The sequence below is a fragment of the Falco cherrug genome, chromosome 10 (genome assembly GCF_023634085.1).
Source record: "Falco cherrug isolate bFalChe1 chromosome 10, bFalChe1.pri, whole genome shotgun sequence".
In the NCBI taxonomy this organism is placed as follows: Eukaryota; Metazoa; Chordata; class Aves; order Falconiformes; family Falconidae; genus Falco; species Falco cherrug.
Genome location: NC_073706.1, coordinates 13919318 through 13945411, shown reverse-complemented (window position 1 = coordinate 13945411; position 26094 = coordinate 13919318). Strand labels below are relative to the sequence as shown.

The following is a 26094-nucleotide window of genomic DNA, read 5'->3' as shown; positions in this document are numbered from 1 at the left end:
CCTGGATATAATAACTGGTTCAAACAATGGAGCAAAATACATACTAGAGCAGGTATTCAATGCCGTGAGATAGAGCACTAGGGTCTTTACAATTAGTTTATTCTATTCTCTTTTTTGTTCTTTAATTTTTCTCTCATCTTTTTGGAGTGGGAATAGTTGACTGAGGGAAATAATGTAAATACGTAATCCCTATGGAGGAGGTACAGGGGAAGGAAATACTGATGTGGATCTAGCTGTACTGTAATTTTTTCCTAATTCTGCTTTGCTGCAGTCATGCAGATCTTGAGATCTGTTGTTCATGACATACTAAAGTGATCCACTGATGGAATTAGATTTGAAGAGGGGTTTGTCTTTTCCCTCTCCTTATTTTTGGGACAGTGACATGGCATTGGAGAATACCTAGAGATGATTGTTGCTTAGGAAGTAAAAAAGTGTTTAAGAGAGGTAAGAGTTAGGGTCTTCAGAGATTTGAAGAAAAAAAAAAAGATACATTTTAAAAAAGAAAAGTCAGACTGTGTATTGGCACATCTGTGAAGGATTATCTAATCTCTTCTTAAATTTGTATGTCTCCCCACCTGGAGTGTTAACAATCTGGTTTTACTCCTTTGAAAGAATTATTAATAATTTAGTGATTTCGTATACCTACTGTGGCAGTTCTGCTGCATCTTTAACTTGAGAATGCTGACAGCAGAGTCTGTGTCCAGTATTGTTCTTTTGTCTTTGCTAATTTATGTTACAGGTCAGTTCAGAAGTGACTTTCTATACTGTCCATCTGGTCCTCCTTTCCCTAACAAATCTTTTTTTGTAGTTATGTAGGCTATGTTGGGTTAAATGCAGGCATTTCCTACTGGCTTTCAAGCCCACATGTTTAGAAGCAAGCAGGCAGTGTTGATGTTCTATTGCCATTGTCGTTCTACATGTGACTAGGGACCCCTGGACTAAACAGTTATCCTATCTGGATGCTTTAAATGAATGTGTTGTGATTTTGAAATACTTTCCAAGGGTTAATTTTTGGGAAAACATGTTGCTATTGATACAATCTGCTGTCCTTGAAATAAAGCTTCTGATTTTTTCTGTATTGCAAACCTTACTAGTGAAAGGGACAGTGATGAGGAATATTCCATTATTCTGAAGCTCAACTGTACGTTTTTATTATCCCACCTTGCAAAACCACTGAGTAGCTACTTGGATTTAAATCCTCAAACCTGCAGATGTCTTCTGTGATGAGGTTCAGTACAAATTGCTGAATCTTCTCTACTGTAACCTTGGGCATGTTGGAGTTTAAAAGCATTTCTGTATTTTCATTACGCTTGCTAAATTTAACTTTCAGAATGCCGTCAGATGCTGTAAATGGAATAGACTTGTTGATTAACGTTTGTTACTGTTCTGGAAAACTTAATGGATTCTAAACGAATTGATGAGAGTACAGTCATATTTTGTTTTTTTTTTTTTTTTTTCAAAGGTCTCAACTGCTGGTAACCAGTGGAGGTGATATTGCTTTGCTTTGACTTTTCCTTCTAGTTTCAGGGTCTTTCTGAAAGCAGAAAACTGTCAAGAAGGCAAAATAACACAATTTGCTTTATAGTATAATAGAAACAATAGAAAACAATTACAAGTTTATGCAGACAATAGTAAGATAAGTTCATAAATATATCGGTGCCTTATTTTGTTTTTTATTATTTTTTTTTTCCTTTCCCCCTCCTAGGAGCCAGCAGGAAAAGGAGGATTAATAGTATTTGGTCCTGTTGACAGCTCAGAGACTCAGTCTGGCACTTCCGAATTCGGAAATTCAGCATGTGCTGGAAGGATTATGCTGAATGACTCTGATCCTTTGCTGCCCTCCTCTGGCACTCGTTTTCGTTCGGCTCTGCAGGGAGAAACCATTCGAACCTCTAATGCTGTGTCAGGTAAAGCATGTAGAGGACGTTGAAGAGACTTATTTCTTTACATTTTATCTGGAATTTAACTCTCAGAATTTGGATTACCTCTGCTTGTAGCTTTTATTTAACATTTCTTCATCTTCCAAGGTAAACAAAGATGTGAACTTTTAACTATTTTTACTTCTTTCTTTACTTCTGTTGCAGCCTTGTTCTGGTGGGAATATAATTTTAGTGGTGTTTTTTAAAAAAAAATTAAGAAAATTATAGTTAGTGATCTGTTACAGGGGAACAGTGGAATGGAATTTCATAGTGAATTGAAGCGGCTTCAGCTTTTTACCTGTGTATTACAGGCTTAAAATTAACTTTTTATTCCAGTGATAATGTTAAAAGTAATCAGCTACTATTTAAATTGATGTTCTGGAGTCCACTGCTTTGATAGCAACATTTGTAGTGTCTCAATGAAAGTACTTTTAGGTTACAACTTCAGTATTAATTTAACGTACCTGCATGGATGTTTGTTTCCACAGCACTGACAGTTAATATTGCTGTTGTAGCCTTGTTAAATATAATACTAGAAAGTGGAGGAGCTGAACTATACAGAGATCATGTCAGTAGAGAGAACAGGAATGTGACTAAAGCAATGAAATGAGGCATTTATCACCAGTGTACACTGCAAGATTAGGAAAAATCTCAGTAAAGGATGCCTCTGAAAACTTGCAGTTGTACTATGTACACCTGTTAGAAGCATCCTTGATTCTTTCAGCACGTACTGTTACTTGAGAATTCTGTTAATGTTCCCTTTTGGCTTGTGCAATTCTTGAGCCAGGAATATGCATATAAATACCCCAAAAACATTCTTGGGGGACAGCTGGGGAACGTCACTTGTTTTTGTTTTTAAAGTACTGTTTCTGTTTACCCGATTCATTGAGGTATACTTACTGCAGCATGTTATAGTTTCACATGAGCAATGTAATTGCAATGAATGCAAAACATGGTTTCTGCATTTGTTTAGGAGACCATATGCATGGCATGCAACTCATTTAAAAGGATGTAACCCCAACTTTAATGCTTGTTCAAACCAGGTTATTCCTGAAGTACCCAAAATGCAATCTCAGGTCTTACATTTATTTCTTCTTTGCTTCTGTCTTCTCAAATAAGAAAGTCTCTTAGTATGCTGGAAAAGACTTCTGAGAAAAAAAGGGGCGATCCTGGTTGTCAGCACAAAATACTTTTTTTTTTTTTTTTTTTTTTCCCCTTATGGCTCCATCTGTGATAGTTGCCAGTTCTTTGCTGAATCTTTTTTTAATTTGGTTGTTCTGGTAGATCATATAGGCTGAAAATCTCTCCGTAAATAACCATGTCAAGGAGCAGTCTTTCTCAAGTCTCATTCAACGCAGATATTTTTTTCCAGAGGTGTTTGAGAAGAATTTTTTTGTTCCTTTCTGTATAATTTCTTCTATCAAATAAACATTGTTGGAGAAATAATGAAGGGAAAATGCATTGCTGTATCCTGAATAACCACCAGTGATTCTGAAACAACTTTTAAAATGGCAGCTATACTATTTAATAGACAAGAGATAGACCTAGTTTATTTTAACAAGGAAGACTAGGGTATTTTTTTGGTTTTAGATTTTGTTTAAAATCCAAAACCTCATTATTATTTGACTAGCCCTGTATTATCTAAACAGCACTATCTTTGACTTTCTTTAAACTGGCTGTTTCTACCTTGTTTCTTACCTGCTGCAGGCAATCAGGAGTCGTTTCTACCAGAAAATGTTACTGATAATAGATGCCATCCTCACCTTCAAACAGTAACTGTCTGTACTGTCTGTTTGGATGGCTCCTTGTTCTGGTCCATGGTCTTTCACACTGGTGCATGTATGGTTCCTGTGTCCACATAGGGAGTGGAACTGTTACAGGTTTTGCCCCAGACAAACCCTAGAGAATAGGTTCATACCATGAAAGGTTTTTTTGAGAAATACAGAGGATATGGGAAATCCTGAGGCTGTTTAATACGATGTGTCAGCATAGCATCCAAACCCGTGTATTTAACTTAGTACTTTGAAGGAATTCAGACAACTTCTTGTTGATACTCAGTGACTATTAGTGGCTCAAAACTTAATTAAGCATTTTGTTACAATAACATGAGATTACATGAGAATGTTTAATAATTACTTAGGCTGTAAATACTGCTGGATCTGAATTTTGAACCTTCCATTTCTCTTCAGTGTTGCGGGGTGGGGACAGTGGTGTCCGTACTATGGAACAAGCTGTAACTTCACAGCCAGTGCCATTAGAATCTGAATCTAATACCGACAACATGGAAAACAGCTCTCCTGGTAAGATTTTTTTTTCCCCTTTTAAATTGAGCAGAAAATACGCTTATTTGTCTGGGGGGGGGTGGTGTGTGTATCTATGTGTATATATATGTGTTTTTAAATAATAACTTTGTAACAGCTGGATTATGTTGACACAGTGTTCAGTGATGTACATAATTGCTACTGCTGTTGTATTACATGCACAATAACACATTTTATCTGGTTTAGGGGTCATAAAATGAGGTGGAGATAAAAATATATTATCACAAATAAATAATACTATGTTGAAAAAACTTTTAAGAAAAAACATCCTCCTTCACCACTCATTTAATAACTGTTCCCTTGGTTTTAGCATCAGTTTTGGATGAGAAGGGTGAGCAAAGCAATGAGGAGGAACAAAAAACTATCAAGCCTACAAGTAAAGAGTTCAGGAAAACCTGGGGGTTTCGAAGGACTACAATTGCTAAACGAGAAGGTGCAGGAGATATTGATGTGGACTCTAGTGAACAACAGCCACAACAGCAGCAACAAAGCTTAAACCTCAGGCGTAGTGGACGGCAACCAAAGCGAACTGAAAGAGTGGAAGAATTTCTTACAACAGTAAGACGCAGAGGAAGGAGGAGTGCCCCTACTGCTCTGGAGGATTCGAGTGAACCAGCATCCTGTCCAGCTACAGATGCTGAAACCGCTTCAGAAGACAGTGTTGAGAGCACTCCAGATATAAAACGTGCAACTCGGAGGATTAGCACAAGGAGTAGTAAGGATCAGAAAAGCTCTAAAAGGAGACGCACAAAAGAGGAAGAAGAAGAGGAGGAGGAGGAAGAGGAGGAAGAGGAGGAGGATGATGATGATACTTCCGACAGTGATAGTGATGGGTTAACCCTAAAGGAACTGCAGAATCGACTAAGAAAGAAGCGCGTTGAACAGAAATCTGTGGAGTTGACATTGAAGGATATACAGAACCGCCTGAGGAAAAGAAATTCAGAACAAGATCCTATAGAAACAGGTGATGCCCAGTCTGAAAAACAGGTTGAGTCTGAGTTGCCTGTCAAACAAGAACCTGAGACAGCAGACAGCACTGAGATTGCGAGTCAGGTGGTTGTGTCTGAGGAAGACACTGAAGATCTTCAGGTTCAGAAGGAAGTAAAGCCTACCCTTGGTGCAAAAGCGGTCACAGATGAAGAACTCAAAGAACTGCCCAAAAGCAAACCTGAGTCTGAGATCTATGACCCAAACGCACTGTATTGTATTTGTCGTCAGCCTCATAACAACAGGTAGGCAAAGGTTTAAATGAAAAGTGCAGTGCAAGTAGCTGGAACTTTTCTGTGATGAAAACTGAAACCAAATGCTAACACTTTTTAAGTCTACGTAAATGTGCTGTTTGGTTTGTTTGAAGTTTGGGGGGAAGATTTATAACAAATACTTAAAAGAACATGGAAACAAACAGTGAAGCAGAACAGTATAGTGGTACTTTAGTGGGCTACTTAAGATCTGCTGCTTGAAATATCTGTTGAGCATTAATTGTTGTTTCATTTCACAGTGTTTTACTGTTCCTCGGGTTTGGTTTTTTTTCAGGTTTATGATTTGTTGCGATAGGTGTGAGGAATGGTTTCACGGTGACTGCGTGGGTATTTCTGAGGCTCGAGGACGATTGTTAGAAAGGAATGGTGAGGACTATATCTGTCCAAACTGCACCATTCTACAGGGACAGGATGAGCCTGTTTCAGAAATAGACCAGCAGGAAGCTAAAGCGGGGCAAGTGAATGTGGATGGCACAGAATTCACAAGCATAGGAACAATTGAACAAAAATCTGTTGAGGACCAAGGAATCAAGGGTAGGATTGAAAAAGCTGCGAATCCAAGTGGGAAGAAAAAACTAAAGATATTTCAACCTGTAAGTATTTTAATTGTTTCTTATGTTTTTTGTGTTGTGGTGAGTACATTGAAACAATGACTTACTTGTATGGCTGTAAATCTGACTTGGTTTTTTTGAGCTAAATAGGAAGCTGAACAACACACTAAATATAACTGTTCAGCAGAAGTTTATCTATAGTTTTACCGGTACAGGAACTAAAACTAAGGAAGTGTTATTCTGAAGTGAGGGGCTTTAAAAGTTTTATGTAGGCATAAGGGAATGCTTTGTGCTATTCTGTCCTTTCTAGATACTGTTTTGGAAGTCATAGTAAGGTGTTTTTTTATTAAAAGTATTAAAATTCTGCACTGCTTTATATAGCTTTGTAATAATCTCAAACAATTTTGGACATTTTCAGTGATAGTGAAATCATTTTCTTAACATTGGCAAGGAGTTAATTGGGAGTTAGAAGGAGTTAATTTGTTGGAGTTAATTCCAGCTGTACGCTTCCTCTGTACTCCGTTTTTGAAATCCTTATTTTTGTCTTGATGCTTCTTCAAGTTATTAATACATAGAGAATTGTTTTATATAGCCTTTTTTAACATAAAAATGTGTATTTGGAATTACTGCAAATCCTGGCATAAAATATAAAAGAAATCTAAATTTTGTAATAGCAAGTTCAATGCCCAGTTTGCAATATAGGCAAAGAAGCTTCTTCAGCTCAATGTTTAATTTTCCACCAGTTTAAAATCTTGCTAACTTCATGCTGCAGTGGTTGGTTGTTCTGCCCAAGCTACTGTAGTAATGCCAACATCTTGGAACGTTTTCCTTTTCTTCTTACTATGCCTTGAAGAGCATGTGTAGTGTATTTGCTGTTAGAATGCTACAGCTATTTATATTTTTTCTGTATGAATTTGTTCTTTCACACCTAATCTTTAAACTTTGAAATAATCCCTAAAATAAGTATTACAAGTTTCAAGAGTCTCTCTGGAGGAATCTTTCTGCTGTAGTAAATTTTCTACAAAATGTTTATGGAACACCCTCCCACTACTAGTCAATTTAAATAACAGAGTGTATCCATATCAGCATAGTGAGCTAAATGTGTAGATCAGAACAGTATGAACTTAATATTTACTATCTTAAGATAAATGTGCAGAAAAGTATTTTTCTCAAAACTGTTTTCAGATACAATTTCAAATGCATTTGTACTTTGTACACAAAAATGTTCTTGAGAGTCCAATTCTATGGACATTGGTCTGCTGACAGTGTTAGTATTAATTTTAGGTTGCTTCTGAGTATCACCAATTATTCTTTGATATTAGCTTGCTAAAAATTGTGTTGGGCATCTCTCCTTCAGTGAAAGAAAAAACATAACTAGCATTAACTCATTGCCTGTTATGGGAGAACTGCTTATATTGTAGGTGTTCTTTCGGCAGTTGGAAATGGAATGGAACTGCTCTACTTGTGTTTGCCAGGTGGTACCATGCTCTGTTTTCAAGAAACATGCTGTTTTTTAAACCTTAACATTTGAAGAGGAAGGGCTTAGTATATAACACTTAAGAGTAATTGTGAAGTAGAGGAAAATACAGATTGCACATGCAAACTTCTCATTGTGTAAGAAGTATTAGGCTATGGCAGAATTATCTGGGAGAATGGTTGTGTTTATGTAAGTTGGAGACTTCTCAAATTAAACCTGGTAAACCAGTAGAGCAAGAATTATCTGTACACCTGAATAGCTGAGTGCTTCCTTTTGCAAGTGTGCATGGTTGAGGACAGAACTGATGCTGATATAAAAGTAAAATGTGTTTTAAACCTTTCTCTTGAGAAACTACTTCCGCATTATTAAGGAGATTTCTCACATGATGTAGAGGATCAGAAAAAAGCATTTGTGTGCTTATGGGATATGAAAATTCAGGAAACCAGCCTCCCTTGGTTCACTGCTAGCAGACCAGCCACTTGAAAATACAACGCATTCTGAAAATAGTGTTAAAGAGTGAAATTCTTATGTTTGTATGGATTGTTTCTGTTATGCATGAAAGTCAGTCATAGCTGCAGTCTGCACATACAATATGTAAGCATTTCTTCATGTTATAAAAATATTTTTCTGTGGTTTCCTCTTTGAACTCACTGTATTTCAATCTATAGGTAATTGAAGCGCCTGGTGCGTCAAAGTGCATTGGTCCTGGCTGTTTTAGTTTGGCTCAGCCTGATTCTGTGTATTGCAGCAATGACTGTATTCTCAAACATGCTGCAGCCACTATGAAGTTTTTAAGTGCTGGCAAAGATGCAAAACCAAAACCTAAAGAGAAGATCAAACCAAAATCGGAAAAACCTGGCATGCCAAAATCTCAGCTGCAGGTAAGCTTATGTTCCTGATTCAAAACAGTTAGGAAGTGCAGCGTCTCTTATTTCTGTGCTGTCCTTTGAGTCACATGAAGTTGCCAAGTCCTGCATCAAAGAGGAGATTTCTATTACATATTTTTTGTGTTCTCTTGCCTTTTTCTGTAGTAGACATATTGTTTAATTCTTCTGACAACAAAATGTTTTTCTGTCACTTCTAAAAAATCCTAATTGTCTCTACATAGTTTCTTGCAAGTGGCTTCTAGATGGCAGTGCGCTTTATTAAAAAAAAAATTTTAATTAATTCCAAATCAATTTACTTTTTAAAAAAGCATAACCAGTACATCTCTTTCATTTTGATTTAATTCCATATTAATTTTAGCTTTTAAAACTCCAAATTACTGGGGTTTGGGCAGTAATTTGGAATTACTGTGGATTGTGAACTAATGTGACCGCATTGTATGTGCGCTTTAGAAGCAAAAAGATTAAATCAGAGCCTCTCCTTTCCCTTTTGAAACCACTATAAAACAGGCAGTAGTTTTTCAAACAGGAAAAAGCCAAAACCCAGAACTTGATGATAAATACCGATAATTCTGATGTGGTTTCTTTACCATTCTCTTTTCCTGAAGTTACAGTGTATATTGCCTTTGCTTTATAAACCTGAATGTGAAATTATGTCACTTCAAGTGTATTTACAGGAGTTATCTATAAAATTTATGTACATGTATGTAACTATATCTCTGATTGTAAAATATACTTGATGATTATTAGTAATTAAGCATCTTTTAATCATACAGGCAGGTATTAAACCTCTTTCAAACCAAAAGAGACAATTTCCTGAGAAAAGAGAGGTGAATATGAAGAAGACTGTTCTGACAACTGCCAAGACTGAGGCAAACACTCAACCTATTGCTAAAGAGCCAGCAGCAGAAAACAGCACACCATCCTGGGCAAGCGATCATAATTACAATGCTGTAAAGCCTGAAAGGACTGCTGCCATTTCATCTTCACTGTTGTTCAAATGTATGTATCGCATAGGGATATTCCTGAATAATCATTTACATTTTCTTTGAATACCCATCCATTCTTGGCTCTGCAAGACTAGGGGGCTTAGGATTTGGGGGTGTTTTTTCTTAATACGGCACCAAACTACTTTTCTCCACCTTCAAAGATTCACACACAGAGATACACACGTGGGAGATGCTATTAGAAGTTTCATTTGTATCATATGGCAGTTGTATAAGAGCCTATCAATCTACCCAGCTGATTTCAGGATGAAAACTACATGATTAAGCTTTAAGTTTTTCCCATAAAGACAATAACTATTTCTAATCTAGAAAAGGTAAGTATTGATAGACTTGTTGAATTTTACAAAAAGGTTGCAAAGGGTGCACTGTGAAGCAGAAATTGACTGTACTAATTTGAATTGTATTTTTGTAATTTAGATTTGGCACCTGTCTCTCAGGTCTTGCATTTTCAGTGCTAGTGCCGAGAATGAAACCTTCAACGTGGTATCCAACGATACTTTACACCTCTGCAAACAGCTTTTAACTGTCAAGTATATCCAAGTTATTCCTGCTGCTTTTCTTCCTTACATGAAATAATTTAAGGACCATTCTTCTTAAGTTTGGGGGGAGGCAGCATTTTTTTTCCCTCCTTTCTATTTCTATGTTCATACTTCACACATTTTCCACACGCACAAGAACACGTCTTAAGTGGATATTAGGCAGAGATATTGCCTTGCATATTTTTGCAGGTTTTGAATAGCATCCCTGTAACTCATATAAAGGTAAGTAAATACTGCTTTGTAGCCTGAACAAGTCTTTCTGTTAATGATGTTTTTTTGATTGACTCCAACTAAGTATTTTTATAATGCAGCGGTGGAACTTCAGATGAAATCTTTCAACTCACGCTTACAAAACACATGACCTGGTGTCTAATGTTTGCTCACTTGAAGATTAATGAATTCAGAAATTCAGTTCTCACAGCTTTCTTAATGACACTTTAGCCAATTTACATCTTATTTTCAGAAATAAACCTAGTTATTAAACACATTATACGTAAAGTAACTGTAAGTTTATAAATTATCTTTAAGATGAGATATTTTTTTGATGTAATTTTTAAACAGAGGGACCACCAACTACCCTAAATTGCTGTTTATTATTACAGCACATAGTAGACTTACTAGATGTGTTTTAATTGTATTTAGCCACATCAGATGTTTAAATGGTTACAAATTTTTCATGGATATTTTCGTTGCATATTTTGTTACTTGGGCACTGTGCCTTTTTTATAGTGAACTCTTCTAAGATACATATTTTGATCTGCTTGCATTTTTTAAAGCTCGCTTTAAAGAAACTAGCTTTTTTTGTCAGAAATAGTACAGAAACAGTAATGTTTTAAACATGACTAAAATTAAATGAGAAAGATGTAAATGAAACTGTAAGGGCTTATTTTACATCTCAAATTTCATGACACTTTGTGTCTCAATATAATTGCGAGTGTCCATATAACCATATCACTTAAAATGTCCTTATTGCTATAGGTTTTTTTTCTAGGAGACAGGAATGCAGGTTTTGAGGCAGCAAGTTTAGGGTTTTTTGAGAGTGGTTGCTTTTTAAGTTTTACCACACTGTAGGTTATACAGATTTAACCAGTTCAGTAGAAAATTGAATTCCTGTAGCAGCTAAACTGTTACATTGGTTTAAAATTATGTGTATATACCAGACTTCAGTAACGTATAGAAAACAGCCTAGTTCATGTGATGAAGAAGTCTCATATCAAATGCAAGGAAGAACTTCAGATTGCTGTTACTCAGGTAAGTTGTACTAGTATGTGGGGACTCTGCTGTTACTAAATGCCCAGGTAAATTGTGTATTTGTGAAAAAGTTTGTCCTGCTTTTTTGATGGATGGTTTGATCTGTAATCTTCCTGAGAAGCTGCTGTTGCATCATCTTCTAAAAGTATTCTACAAGTTTTTATTGATTTAACAAATCTTTTTATACGCTGTTCAAAACAGAAGTGACAGCATTATGGAAATTCACGAGTCATCTCACTTCAGCCTAATCTAAAAGCTAGAACTCTTGAAGTCTGAGCTAGTCTTGTCAAGAAAACACCTTCAGTGGACAAAACATACAACGTGTTTTAGACGCTAGTCTCTAGAACAAAGTGACTCACTGTTTAGAAATGTGTATTTCTGAACAATGATTATGAAAGAAGTTTAAGCTGATTAGTTTAGACATCCAGGTGTCTAACATTGGGACTCTTAAGGTCACCTAGAGGAGGCTAAAGGTGGGATTCTTCCCTATACAGTATTTCAAAATACAGCCTGTATTCTCCCAGAGCTTCAAGCTGTGTTCTGCAAAACTTCGTATTTGACTTCAGTGCCCGAGGACGCTCATTAGGAATTAAGGAAACTTAATGTGATTAGCAGAATTACTCTCTGTAATACTTCTTCCATCAGTCAGTTTACCACCATATTTCAGATGTGGATTTACTTTATGCGTTTTGACTCTCTACTTGTCAGATACAGAATTTTGTTGTCATTACATATGACAGTAGTTTTATCAAGTAGTAGCAAGAAGAAAATCAAGCCGCTTTTACAGATGTACTGAGTGATAGAGGCATATAGTATATTTGCATCTAAACCCTGCCACCAAGCCCTCTTTTCTCCTCCCAACATGTTCTGCTAGGTTTTTTTTTAAAAGGGTATTTGGGGCTAGTAGTATGTAGTTAAACAGAGAGCAGTGATTTCTTTTCCTGTTTTCCCATTAGTTTTGGTCTCTCCAGTCCCAATTTTTCTGTAGCTTTTTTTTTGGATGAGTTAGTGGTGTACTTGGAAGTGACTGTACACCAAAATCTGGTGCCTGGTTAATAACACCATCTAACATCTTGATGTTCCCAGTGAAAATAATATTATTTATTAGTTTAATAACTAGAGTGGGAAATACCTTGAACTTGCTTTAAGTGAATGTGAAGTACAAGTACTTTTAAAGTTGCAGGCAGTATTTGAACTGCACATGTACGAGGAAATAGATATGCGTCATATTCCCTTTCAGAAGTGTTGCTTTTAATTTCGTTAGGAAAATAGGTAATAATTTCATAAGCAGTGTTCAGCTTTTACATTGAATATGAAAAGTCATCCTAGCTTCCAAATTGGTGCAAGTGTATGGACTGTTGAGATTTAGCAACATTGTTGTTTAGAGATTCAAGTTGTGATAGAAATCCTGAATTTATCAGGTGAGCTAGTGTTAATTATCGATATTTAGGTCATATCAAAGGAGGTGTAAAACTAATAACAAAAGCAAAACAGACTCTCGTTTATTTAGTAAGATGATCTTAAGGTTTGTGGGGGAAGCACCACCCAAAACGATTTCTGAAATGTTTCAGTTCTGTGAGCAGACTACCATACATTTAGTAATGGGAAGCATTATTTTTAGTTATACTGGAGAAGGACAAACTTTAAACAACATAATGTAAACATGTTTTTTTCCAAAAGGAGCCACAAAAGCAGTTTGCGTCCACTGCTTATTTGACTCTGCTGAGAGCTTTTCTACTTAGTTTTACATTAATTAATACCATGTATTGCATTTGTCTCCTTATATTCAGCACTGCCCTGTAAGAAGGGGGTAAAGGAACACTTCAAACATGACGTTTGCTGATGCAGATGTTTATCAGCAGTATCAGTGTTTGTCTGAAGCACCCTGAACTCAGGTTTTCTGTTTGATAGGGCAGCACTTGGAAGAGGTTTTTTTCTATATATTTGTTGTTAATTGCCAAATAGAAATCAGCAGAAAATGTACTGGCACTTTTAAAATAGAAAATTAATCCAAAAGGAGGGGAAGAAAAATAGGCATTTGTAGAACCCCAAACTTTAAACTGCTCAGTCATAAGTGTGCTAAGTACTTACCAGTGCCTCAGATCTTTGTTTTGAAATTCAGCTGACTTATCTGTTCATGTATTTCTTTTAAGCCTAAAAAGATAAGTTACTCACGTGCTAAGATGTTTTAAGTAGCTTTAACTGCATTTATTGATAAAAGTAACTAAGTGCACAGGAGAGTGAAGGGTTTATTAGATTAAAAAAATAAACATTAAATGTGTTTCTTATTATTGTTCTTATGGTGGAACTTCCTGAGTAAAAAGCACTTCTCTGTCACACTAAGTTGCTAATCTTTCGTTTAATTAACTGCAGACAGATAAATAGCACATCTATTGTAATACCGTATTTGGTAATAGTCTCTCATAAAGTCGTTAATGAATTACAGGAGGACAAGGCTGCCACCTCCTGGAAGCGGGAGACCAGGTTTGAGGAGCCCTGGCTCTGGTGATGCAATTTCCTTGTATTAGCCCTTTTCAGCTTTCTTCGTTTCTTCTGCAGCTGAACTTTGGAGTGAATGGTGTTTGCTTATACAGTTAAAGATCTCAGGTACAAAGGGCACTTGGACTGCGTTGTTCCTGTACACCTCTAAATAAATATGGAGACTTTGTAAAGGGAATACAGTGATACTGGGAGCTCATAATCAGAAAACGTGATAGGCATACCAAAATGCTAGGATTATAGCATACATAATTTATGTTTTTTTTCTTGTGTCATTTTTCTTTCCATAGTAACAGTATGAAGGCAGGAAAGAGAAAATACACCACTATAAAGAGAGCAGGGGGAAAACGTAGTACACTCAAAGACAGAGGAGTTTTATGACTCAGGAGGTAAAAGTGATGTAAGAAGCTCTAAGTACCGTTGCAGGAAAAAAAAAGTAAAGCCTTGTCTGCACACAAATTGGTACCAGTTTAATGCTTCTCTTTGGGCAAGATTGTACCAGTGTAGTGCAGTGTATGTGGATATACTGCTGTTGGTTTAGCTTAACTATCAAAAAATATTTTACTTAAATTGAGGAGCTGTTCTAAAGTCGTATGTTGTCTGCAAGGACTGACTGTAGTTAAAATTGATGGCTTTGATTTGGTGTGAGTGCTTCCCCACAGGAAAAAGTAGCCTGTGCCAAAGTTCTGTACTATTGTAGCTAAACTACTTCTGGCATCTGAATTAACTCCTTGCAAGTTAAGGTGTCTTTGCTTAATGCTAATTCTGCAACATAGAGTCATACTAAGAGGTAGTAAATATTGAGTAGCACCAGGGGAATAAAAGGAATTATTTTATGTTACTGGCCATATGGGACACGTGGCTGCTGTGTATGTAGGTCTAGCCGTAACCCTTTGTAACTAGAGGAATTTTCAGAAAGAAAGGCTGCTGACAGACCAAATAATGATCAGAATACTTAGGATGAGTCTGCCAGAACTGAGAAATTCATGGTGGAATCTTCTGGGTTTGGAAAGGTTGTAGTACAGGAGCGGCTGGTGTAACACAGTTCTGGTGCTGAACTTGCATCATGAGGATGGCAGGGGCTGTGCTGGCACAGGGGCTGGCACAGGATCTGAACCCTGGCTGTGGAGCGAGGCAGACCAGTAGTGGCTGCTGAAGCCAACATCCTCTGGGACCCAGCCATTAAAAGCAGCAGTGGGATCCTTGGGGAGCAGTTATCACCTCCTGCCTGTGAACTACTGGAGCTCCCCTTCTCTGCTCTACAAGGTATGTTACATCTCTCCTGTGGCTCTCAGCCACATGAAGATTTTTGCCATGTCTCTTAAGTTAGGAAGGCTGGTCCCTGCTGCTGGCATGTTTCCTATTTTGCCTTTCAAGCACCTAGAACCCTCAAGGCGCTTGGACAACAGAAAGCCAGCACTCTTGCCGTAATGGGTGCTTGGCTTCAGTTTAAGGAACCATTGCTGAGGGGAAGATTTGGGGGGGCAGGAAACTGGTACAACTTATGGACACACTATGAATATTAGGGTGGTTTATCTCTTGTCATCAACGCTGAAAGTGATGAAAGTTTGATTAAAAAAACTCACCACCCTCTATTGCTGTTTTGCTTTCTTTTACTAATATTACTGTAGTTCTTTGAACTAGCTCACTTGACGGTGTAGCCAGTGAAAAAGATCTTTCTCTGCTAGTCCCCAAATAAAAGGGTTTTTTCGAGGTGATCGCTTGCACTTTGGAGTCAAGTGTTGCTGCTGCTGACTCGCTGTGTCTGATCTGTACTGAACTTGGAACCTGAAGATGGCCTATCCCTGCAAGGAGCGATGGTACCAATCCGTGAATGCTCTGGAAAATCAGGAGCCCTTTTTTGTGCAGCAGATAGTGCCTCTCTGTCATTCAGGAGTGGTGTAGTTCTGAAGATGCAGTCGTCTAACGTAGACCAGATAAATCACTATAATTTCATGTAGATGAAAACAAAGCTTTGTGTGTGTAAGATACGGATTTGCGTGAGCATAGCTACGGGGTTGGCTTGGATGGGAACAAACCACCACTACAGAAAAGGCCCTTGTCTCGGAGTTTCCTAAACTGATTTAAGGACAGGTTTACTTTCTTTGTGTGTCTGTGTAAAGGCTTGGCACACAGGTGGCTTAATTAAGAGCTTCTCATTGCAGTGCAGTTTAGAACTGATCGAGGCTTTTGAAGAAAAACGGCAGGAGACACACCTCTGCCACACTAGTGTCTGAAAATAAAGTTGCTTTGGTCTTGGGAGCAGACATGTCGTTCCGTAGGCAGTTATCAGTGAAAACTAACACTGAAAGCTATGTAAGAATAGTTCAACACTTTTGACTTATTCAGAACTAATGCTAAGCTATCTTTGAGGGAAATGCCAAAAAATCTAGCAAAAGCAGGTTTCAGGAAAGGAACGGCCCCGGAGGCGAAGCGGTTACAAAGCACACCTCGCCTCACCTTGCCAGCCTTGGGCACTGAGCGCTGAGTGCCACCAGAGGGGGCTTCAGGGGCACCGAACGGGACTGGCTCCTCCGCGAGGTCCTGATGCTCTCAGATGGTCAGGCATGCATCCCAGCAGCGGGCTGCCAAGGCTGCTCTTGAGGAAGGCCTCCCGACTGGTAAGTAACGTCCCGTTGTAGAGTGCTTTATAACTGACATCTAAAGCACCAGCTCACCCGTGTGTTCTGTTCAGGTGTTCCAGTTAGGTAATGCATCGAAAGGTTTCACTTCGGAAGAACCCGTGGACGAAAGTTCAGTATCTGCCACTGCATTAGGGTGGAAGGGTTAGTTTAAATGCTGCTCTGTGAAGATTATTTCTATCACAAGTCATGCAGAAGGGGGTCATCCCGCAGCTGCACCAGACAAGTCCATTTAGGACAGTGAGGCTGAGTGGCAAAGGGAAGAAGCTGTTGGAACAACACCAGTTTTAAATTTGAGAAATCCTGCTCATCCTCTGTTTCAACAGTTTTATAAAGGGAAAAATGCAGTTCTTCAATATGGAGATATTAGCAAAAGGGGGGGAGATACTTCATCTTCTCTGAGTCAAGAGCCTGTCCTGTCCTACTGTGATACGTGCCAAAACGGGCTGCCCTGGCCTCGTGGTGGTCGGGCTGGACAGCTGCACACGCTGGAACAACCGCGTAGGGACAGGGGTAGTGCAGCTACCTGCATCTGAGCAAGAAGGAGCTGCGGGACCGTACAGAAACATCACTGCAATTTCACAGGCCAGTTTGAGTGACACTCGAAATGCTGGCTGGGGTTTTATGCGAATTCCTAACCAGATTATTGCTTCTGGCTGGGGTTTTCACACCTGCATTCCTGTCAGATGTTTAAGCTATTGTAAAGGCCAGTGCTGTTGCCTATCTTTAGAGATAAGCTCTTCTCAAAACACAAATTACTCAGCTCTGGCCAGTCTTTACACAATCCATGGGAGAATACCTTCTAACAGGCATTTTTGCTTTTTAACTGCTCCAAAGCTGCACTGGTGTAAATTTTCTCCCCTTTAATTTGAAAAATTGTTTGGTTTTTTTAAGCACCTAAAAATCCTTCTTAAGTGTAATGAACAAGCCACTTTAAAAGGTGGATCAGAAGTAACTGTACTCTTGTTTTATAGCTTTTATCATTCATATTGTGGAATTGTACAGATAATTTTTTTTTTAACAGAAAATGTTAACTACCAGCTGTCTTACTGTTGCTGCCACACAAACGTACATGCTGTGTGCAAGTCTGAAAGTTAGTTGTGGTGGGGTTGGGTTTTTTTTGTTTTGTCGTGTCCCCCCCCCCCCCCCTCCTTATTTTAATGACCGAGGAGCATGAAAATAGCAGTAGATCCCACACATGCTTCAGCAGCCTGGGTGCTGTGGGCTTGTGAAGGCTGGCGATGTGCAAGGCAGTGTCTTCTGAAGTGTTGGGTTGCTGACGCCCTGCTCCCTTCGGCCAGTGCTCCTGCTGTGCAAAGGTCTGTGCAAAGTTCTGTGCACGCCGGACAAGACGACGCAGCCATCAGCCTGTGTTCCCCACGCACAGTCTTGAGGAATTTTATCCTGGGGGGGGGAAAGGTAGATTAGCGTAGATGGAGGGGAACACAGGGAAATGTCGAGATAATATTAGACACCAGAGGCAATAGTTCTGGTGTGTGAACAGCCTTATGCCAAATTTTTAATTCTGTAAGGAAACTTCCCATAATTAGTACTGTAACGATCAGCTTGTATGGCTGCAAGGCATTTTTCACAAAAGGCTTTTTAGTGTTGTGCAGTAGTAGCTGTGATGCTTAAGATTTTTACAAGAAAATTCCGAGGCTTACAGACTTCTTGTGAAACAGATTCTTCAAGCATAACTGCCTACAGTTTACGCATCATTTAAAACTTCTTAGCATCAACCAGAGCAAGAAATGTAAAGTTCTTTTAAAGAACTGTAGTTTGAATAATTTAAAAACTATACAAAGAAAAGTAACAGTATGTTTCTTGAGGTAGTTAAAAATTGGAAAAACTAGACGGTGTCTCCAGCAAACTAACCCACCACAAATGAGATAATATAAATAGAAACTAGGGGTGGTGGTGGTGTATTTTTGAAGTGGCTTTCTAAAGCTACTGTTCCAAAGAAGGATTGGGTGGAGAGGGAAAGGGTGAAGAACCAGAATAGGCTTGGAACACGATACAGAAATATTTTTCAGAGATCGGAGGAGGAGCGGTGTTTCCTTCAGATCGTTTCTGTGCTGGTGGTGTAAAAAACAACCTCCTGGTGTAAGTGAGCTCCTGGGATATGTGTGCATCCCACAGATCCTTCACGCAAAATTAAGCGGCACTATACTCTGGGAAACGTTCTTAAATTGGGCTGCAACAACCACTTTATAATGCTGAAATACCAATGTTGAGAGGTACAAAAACGAAGTGTATGTCACCATGGGGCTTCCAGCAGGCTCATCTGTGACACAGTAGATAACGTGGCAGTTGTGTCCTCCACTGCTTACAGAAGTTTCCTTCTTAGCTGCGTGTTGTAATGTTTGGCTTAACTTCACCGGGAATTTCCTTGGGGGAGGGCTGCTGTGTCTGTTGACATCTAGTGGGAGAGATTGTAGTTGTCTGTGGGGAACATACCATAGTAATGGCTATTTCTTAAGCCTTGCAAGGAATGCGGTTTTTTTCTGTCCGAGAGGATTCATTTGGTTTCACTCTGGAAAGGAGCCGACTCATTAGCTCTGTTGGAACCTCACAGTCTTTTTAGCCCATGCCTCTCTTCAGTCGATAAGGATCCTGTTGCTGTTCTAATAAGTGGCTCACAGGACAAAATGGGGAAAATAGGAAATTTTGGTTTACATAGCATTTCTAACATCTAAGCCAAAGAGGTACACCCGTGTGTTCAAAAGTGCCAAACAGAAGAGCCGCTAAATGCCTTACTCTGGCGCTAATCCTCTGTGGTGAAACTCCCTGGTATTTATTGTTAGGCTGGATAGGCTAATGTTCAGTAGTCATCTCTATCCTTTTTATTCTTAATTCATTTAAGAGCATTTATTGTAGGTACACTGGAGCTACTGATGAAAAGGACTGGAAACATCACAGTAGAAAATAGTGGCCAGTATGTATAGTAGGCATTGACTGCGTCTTCTCTTCGAGTTGTTCGTGGACTGGAAGGCCAAGGAATTTGAAACTCGTGGTCTGAGAGAATATCTCTTCCATTTGATGCCCCATAAATTTGCTGAGCAACTGTGTCATCTGTTCAGAAGTTAAATTCCACATAGGCTGGCATCCTGCTCTCTGAAAAGAGTACCGATTTCTGTTAACTCCTCCAAACATACACTTGCTGTGGTTTCACACCTATCAGAAGACAGTGTAAGCCTTGGGGTGTGCACATGTGGGGCTGAGTCAGCAGAAGAGCGAGCTGCCACCCGAAGAGGCGGTCTGGCTCCTTCCTTGCCCTCAGCTGGGCGCTGCTGTGCGTTGGATCCAAGAGCCATGTAATGACACAGTGAGTTGGTACAGCTGAACTATGTGCCAGCACATGAATCTTGTCCCTACAGCCCAAAACTTGGTAGGACAAAAATTCTGGTTTCTCAGTCAGAATGGGATGAGGGTTCGGGTTTTTTTAGGCTAGGTTCATCTACAGCCATCACAGGTTATTTGCATGTGTAGGATTTAAGTAGTCTTGATTTTTTGTCAAAATGTGCTCATGATTTGACAGTGTCCTTCAACTAGAGTGATGTGTGCTATAAATTTGAAAAAGTAGTTGGTAGATGTTCTGAAGCACCAAATGACCTACACGTGACAGAATTAGTACGTACAAAATCTGTACCATCAATTTCTTTAATCAACAAGTAGTGCTGTGTAGACAGTTGGAATTGGTATAAAGTGGTACTGTCGTTTGAAACTGTTAAAACTTTAATGAAGCTTATGAAATCCCAGCACATTTTCTTTTGGCTAAAGAAGCACAGAATTCATGCCTGCCTTTAGAAACCTTTCTAAATAGTCATAATGTCAACTTGCAGAATAAAGGATGCTTCTGCATCTTTCTTCTTGGATTATTACTGATTCTGCTGCCTTTCAGCCCTGGGTACTTCAGTCTGCCTTTGTACTAGGCCCTTTATTTATTTTACAAGTACATATTCTTACTATGATACACCTGTTTGTAACATAGAAAGGTTTGTGGTGTGGAAATACTTCTCATACATACGACGCCTGATTGACACAAAACATGTTGGTTGTGCTATTTTTAGTTCTATCAATGTAGATCTCGTTAACTAATTTGAACTAATCATTAAAAAGACAGCATACAGAGGATTAAATACAGATTTAGAATTTCGCATTTTGTACTTCTGCTGTAAACTGAAAAAAACTGAATGTGTTAGCACTGAGGACTGAAATTTTGCTGTCATCATTTTGAAACCTGAGCGGTGCTGTCCTGCCTTTCCGTGAGGAGTCACAGAAACGTGCTTCTGTCCTGCCTGCCTGAAAAGGTACAATTGTGTGCGGAAGATACAATAAACCCAGAAAAGGAGAATGGGGCAATTCCTGCGGTGTTACCAGTGCGCACGCTTCGGATATTCACTTCTCTCTGTTCAACCCAAAATAGGTTGGCTTTTTACTACTTAAGTTCTGGGTGCCAAATTTGACCCAACAAAACCCCACCAGCAACAGTTCCTGGTCCCCCTCCTCCCTCCTGGGATTGCCAAAGCCCTCATGACAACTGGAATGGTGTTGGGGTGGTAGGGGAGAGGGGGGACATAAGGGGAGATGTGGTGGGTCACACAGAAGGTCTCCCTAGCTCGGCCTCTGACAGTAACAGAAACCGGTCTCTAAGGGAAACGACGGCAACAGTGTGAGAGTAATAGCTTCAATCTACTTTATAGCAAAGCCTTCACATCCTTTGGAATGTTATAATGTATTATGGCAGCTTTTTTCATTTTACACTTCAAATAGATCTCACTCAGAAAAATTCCTCAAGATACCTACTTGTGAAATACTTTTAGGAAAAAGAATTGGGATAAATAGTGTTTCTGGATCTTCTGGCTGCCTCTTTGTGTGTTCCAGCAGAAGTTCAGTACACACCCTCGTCCTTAGCCTTACAGTTCAAGTGCAGCATTGTGCCGTAGTTATCCCAACCACCGGTTCTGTATGCGTGGTCGAGCTGCCAGCAGCAAGAACCTGTGTAAAGGAACCAGGGTTGGGGATGCCTTTCTGCTGGAAGCGTGTGCTGGTGTTCGGGGGGTACCTGAGCCGCAGGTACGGAAAGAGGCTGCGAGGCCATTCCCTCCCGGATCGAGGGAGTAGCACATGATGTTCCCCAAGTTGTCTAGATCATCCCCATCTGAGGGATGTTTCCTCTGGAAGCTTGAACCTGACTTCACGGGAGTGATTTGTCCCTTCCGAGTCCATTTTGAAACAGGTTGGACAGTTCAGACACTTTCTAGTAATTTCTGCTCTCGTTAGAGCAGATAAGGTGAAGAAGGGACCGTTTGGTCCTTGGTGAAGTTACTGAAAGTGCAATTCCTGGATCTTTGCCAAGGAGACTCCTGCATTTTACCACTAAGGCTTCTGGGCTAATTAATGTACAAACCTTCATTAGCTAAAAACATCAGATTGAAAATTAACTTAGATTTGGGGGGAAAAAAGGCTTGTTTGGGGGAACTTGGCTTTTCTAATTGAAACATTGGATTTCAGGAGTTGTTTGTTGGTAGTTTCCCTCTGAACCCTCCATTGTTCGAGCTGTCAGGGTAAATGTGCTGGTGTTAGCCTGCTGGAACTTTAATATCTTGTAAATGATGTTTTGTTTGCTGGGAGCGATGGCATGGTTTTGATATTTTTTTGTTTTGTTAACTTGAATAATTTCCATCAGTACCAAAGGTGGACAGATGAAATGCAATTTAAACAGATGCTTGCTTGTAAAATCCTGTGCAAGTGTCACTTCAGCATGTGTGAAAACTGGAGCCTTTACTGATGCTTTGCAAATCTTTTTGTATATGATGTGTATGAATTATTCTATAAACATTAGAAGAAAAACCTTAAGTGGAAAAAGCTCAATATTGTGAATGGAATAGTTTGAGAATGGCAGGAATTAGGTACCCACAGCCTGAGCAGCAACATTAATGTTTAATTATTATATCAGTCTAGAATTTAGCTAGGAACTGAATAGGAATAGCTAATAGTATATGGCGACATCATCAGTATGATATTCATGCTAGCAACAGAGTAGATTATACATTTAAATTTTTATACAACTTCTGTGCTCTATAATTTGTCTTTGCTCTTTAAAATAAAAAATCTGGGTGAAAGTGTTTATTCAACTTCAATAATACTAAACTTAAGATCATATTAATGTGGTTTTAAATTCATCGACTGTCATCAGGTCAGCCTCTAATAAACTGGTTCTGTAAGGTGCTATGAGGATTTTTCTGTTTAAATGTAAAATGTGGGTTGTGGGTTTTGTTTGTTTGCTTTTTTAATGTGTGGAAAGTGTGGGGTGTTTTTAAGCTTAACAATGAAATTTCACTTGGGAATCTTTGAAGGTGGTGCCTTCTACTACACGCACATTTCCCGCCCCCCCTTAGTTTTCTTGCGTAGATTGTAAATAAGATTTTCAACCTTTCGAGCCAAAGTGGAACTCTTTTATACTCTTTAGTCTGCCTCTGAGACAAAGTACTCTCTGAAGGATCAAAGAAATATTTCTTCAAAAAGCTATGTCAACCTCTGTGTGGTTTTTAAAATTATTTTTTTAAAAGGCTATTAAAAGTAAATAGCTTAAATTGCCTACTTGATAGTTATTGTTTGCAGATGTCATTTTCAGACTTCTCTTTACAGATTGGTACCTTGTCTTCATAAATAGGAAGTTATAAAGTTAAGCCTTTAATATTTGTTGTTGTTGTTTTAACAGCTCAAAGGGAAGAGAAAAGGAGTGAAGATAGAGCAGAGTCTGCACTGGCATCAAAGAAAGCTGTTGCATCTATAGTGGAGAAACAGACATCTTCTCTTGCTAAAACTCTTCCTTCGAAGAAGTCCCCGTCATTCTCTAACACATCACTAACTAAACAACCACTTAAACCTGGAAGTTTCAAAGGTGTAATTCCCAAGAAACCTTGGCCTTCATCAGGCAGTGCTCCTTCATCAGGCAGTGTTCCTTCAAAACATTCATCTCTTTCTCATGGCTCATCAGTTTCCAAAAAACCAGCTGCATCTTCCAGTTTGGGTGGAGGACTCAAAAAGCCTTCACTGTCTTCAGTTTCTACTGCACCTGGAAGCAGTCAAGCAAAAGCGTCAGCTAGCACTGCCCAGTCACAAGCCAACTCTCAGATTCGGCAAAATATTCGACGATCCCTAAAAGAAATTTTATGGAAGAGGTGGGAATTCAAAGCACTTATTTTATATAGGAAGCTACAACTAGAAGTGAATGTTTAGCCTGCAGAGTGTTGCTTATGTCTTGATAAGGGATGTCAAGAGATTGACTTTATACTACAAATATAATTGGCATTTCAGGTTTATATAAAAAAAAAAATTAAGATCTTGATGTAAAATAAATGTGCATGTGAAAAAGCCTTTAAAAAAAAAGGAAACCTCACTATTCAAATTATACTGAGGCAATTACGGTTGAAGAATTAAATTACAGCATAGAAGATTTTATAATGCAGGTGCTCTGAAGTTTTAAAATCAGGTGATGGCAGTGCTGGAGATGTAGAGGTTGTAGGGAACATAGTACGGAAGACACAGCAAAGGTTAAAGGTTTTTTGAAGTAGAGATTCCCTCCCCTCCCAGCATAACAGCAGCAGCAAACCCCCCTGCTCAGCGGACAGCTGTATCACTTAAGAGAGAAAAAAACCCCAAACAAATAAAAAGCAGATTTTCCCACAACGATTATTAAAGTTAATGCCAGCCATCAAGACTGACAGACCACTGCGCTCTGGCGTTGCCTCTGAAATGGAAGTGCTGTTCACAGTGGAGAATCTAGGACTGAAACTCCAGCGCTTGGGCTCCCTGTGTTGTTCACGGCAGGGAAACGCCTGGCTTCACTGCCATGAGCAGGAGTCGTCATAAAGGCTGACTTGATTTCCCAGAGCCTGTGAACGGTAATGAGAGGTTGCCCGAGTTCAAGGTCCTGAGATAGATTTTGCCTTTGAGGTGTCATTTAAAGGAGTCTTGAGCCCTCACTGAGCAAGGAGGAGCCTGGTTAGCTCTGAGAAGTTAAGTTTTGATGAATGCTACCTGAAGATGCATGCCTAACAAATGTGCTTACCCTTTTTTGTTTTTAACAGAGTCAATGATAGCGATGATCTGGTCATGACAGAGAGTGAAGTAGGGAAAGTAGCACTCAATATTGAAAAGGAGATGTTTAACTTGTTCCAAGTTACAGACAACAGATACAAGAGTAAATACCGTAGCATCATGTTCAATCTCAAGGACCCCAAAAACCAGGTTTGACATTTCCTTAAACAGTAAATATAGACTGAAATATACTTTTGGTTTGTAATGATACGTCAAAGTCTACCCTCAACATTAAGAGTTTTGAGATAGAGACATGAATTGTACTATAAAAGATTACTATAAAGCTATTCAAGTCTTAATAATTTTGTTTTAATCCAAGTAGGAGTTCAAAGTCTAGTTGGTCATATGTATTTACTGAGTTTGGGCATTTGATGTGAAATACTTATTTACAGAATGGCTTTCTTAAAACTAAAATACAGACTTTAATAATTTTTCCTCCTCTACATTCTGTAGTACATGTTGGATACTGCCCATGTACTTGATCATATTTGTGCTTTAAAAGAAAAAAACAGTTGCTGTTACAGGTGAAAGTATTCACTAGAGAATGCTTGAAATGTCCTTTTTTTAAAAAAAATTTCTACAATAGATATGAAACAGGAGAGAGGCACTTCAGCTTCTGACATTCCTGTTCAGTTAATATTGACAGTTACTGACGATAATGAGGAAAATTCATACTTTGTGTCTGTTTCATCTTTGTTTTCTGGTTTCTGCACCTTTCCAAATTTGCTTATAAGGAGCCAGGTTTTTTAATACAGAATTAAGAAAGTTGAACAGGTTTTACCTGTTAAGCACTGAAAATCTTGTTAGTTACCCGAGTAGGTTCTCTTCAACATGGCAACAAAAGCTGTTCTGCTTTCAGGGACTTTTTCATCGTGTCCTTCGTGAGGAAATCTCACTGTCAAAACTGGTGAGAATGAAACCAGAAGAGCTTTTATCTAAAGAACTGTCTGTATGGAAGGAGAAACCAGCTAAAACAGTAAGTAACATAATTTTCCCCTGTGTCTTTAGATACAAATTAAGAGCAAGTCTGCCAACCCTTACCACCCATATTATGTTAATACACCATTTTCTTCCTAATGAAACACTAGTAATGTTCAGTTTCAATGTACTTTATCACCAGCCAAATGATAACAAACTACAGATTAAAATTATAAAATAAATATGTGGACGTTTTACCAAAATGGTTGTGTTTCTTTCAGATGATAGAGTCAAGAAGCAAATCTCATGAAATCAAGAAAACGACTGTAAAACGGGAGCATGTGCCAGTTGTAAACATGGAAGATTCTCCGCCAGTGTCTGATTCTGATGTAAGTATTGGCTGTTGCTTCAGCATAAAGACATTGGGGAAGATAAAAGGGTAACTAAAGCCTCAAATTTTCATCAGCAGTGCAGATTGTTTCAATGAACTGTAAGGATATTACTGTCTAGCAGGTATGCTATGAGCATTTTTTCCTTTTAGTTTGAAGAAGTGCCCCGGCCAAATGATAGGCATAGTTTCCATGCGCTTCTAAAATGCTGTGTATTTTTCAGCCCCTGATGTCAATTTACAGAGAAATCTTTTATTTCTGAACACTAGCTATCTACTTCAGAACATCATGGAATGAAATGAGGACAAATATTACTGTCTGACGTCATATGC

The 26094-nt window shown here is 38.7% G+C and overlaps 2 protein-coding genes and 1 long non-coding RNA gene across 3 annotated transcripts in view; 2 read left to right on the top strand and 1 right to left on the bottom strand.

Annotated features, from left to right (window-relative positions):
- Positions 1-26094, top strand: part of DIDO1 (death inducer-obliterator 1) — a 55369-nt gene that overhangs the window by 12780 nt on the left and 16495 nt on the right. Inside the window, exons 2-11 of the mRNA XM_055722104.1 lie at positions 1706-1907; positions 4109-4219; positions 4551-5472; positions 5774-6092; positions 8196-8408; positions 9188-9413; positions 23074-23536; positions 24446-24605; positions 25315-25431; positions 25655-25762. Coding sequence (XP_055578079.1) covers positions 1811-1907; positions 4109-4219; positions 4551-5472; positions 5774-6092; positions 8196-8408; positions 9188-9413; positions 23074-23536; positions 24446-24605; positions 25315-25431; positions 25655-25762 — 2736 coding nt within the window. The 5' untranslated portion in view covers positions 1706-1810. The remainder of the gene's footprint in view (positions 1-1705; positions 1908-4108; positions 4220-4550; positions 5473-5773; positions 6093-8195; positions 8409-9187; positions 9414-23073; positions 23537-24445; positions 24606-25314; positions 25432-25654; positions 25763-26094) is intronic.
- OGFR (opioid growth factor receptor) overlaps positions 2979-26094 on the bottom strand; it is a 102044-nt gene continuing 78928 nt past the window's right edge. The window contains exon 10 of the transcript XR_008734138.1: positions 2979-2990. The gene's annotated coding sequence lies outside the window, so the exon portion shown is untranslated. The remainder of the gene's footprint in view (positions 2991-26094) is intronic.
- Positions 13782-20703, top strand: LOC129736922 (uncharacterized). The gene is made up of 2 exons (XR_008734139.1): positions 13782-16328; positions 19227-20703. It is a non-coding gene; the product is annotated as an uncharacterized LOC129736922 (long non-coding RNA).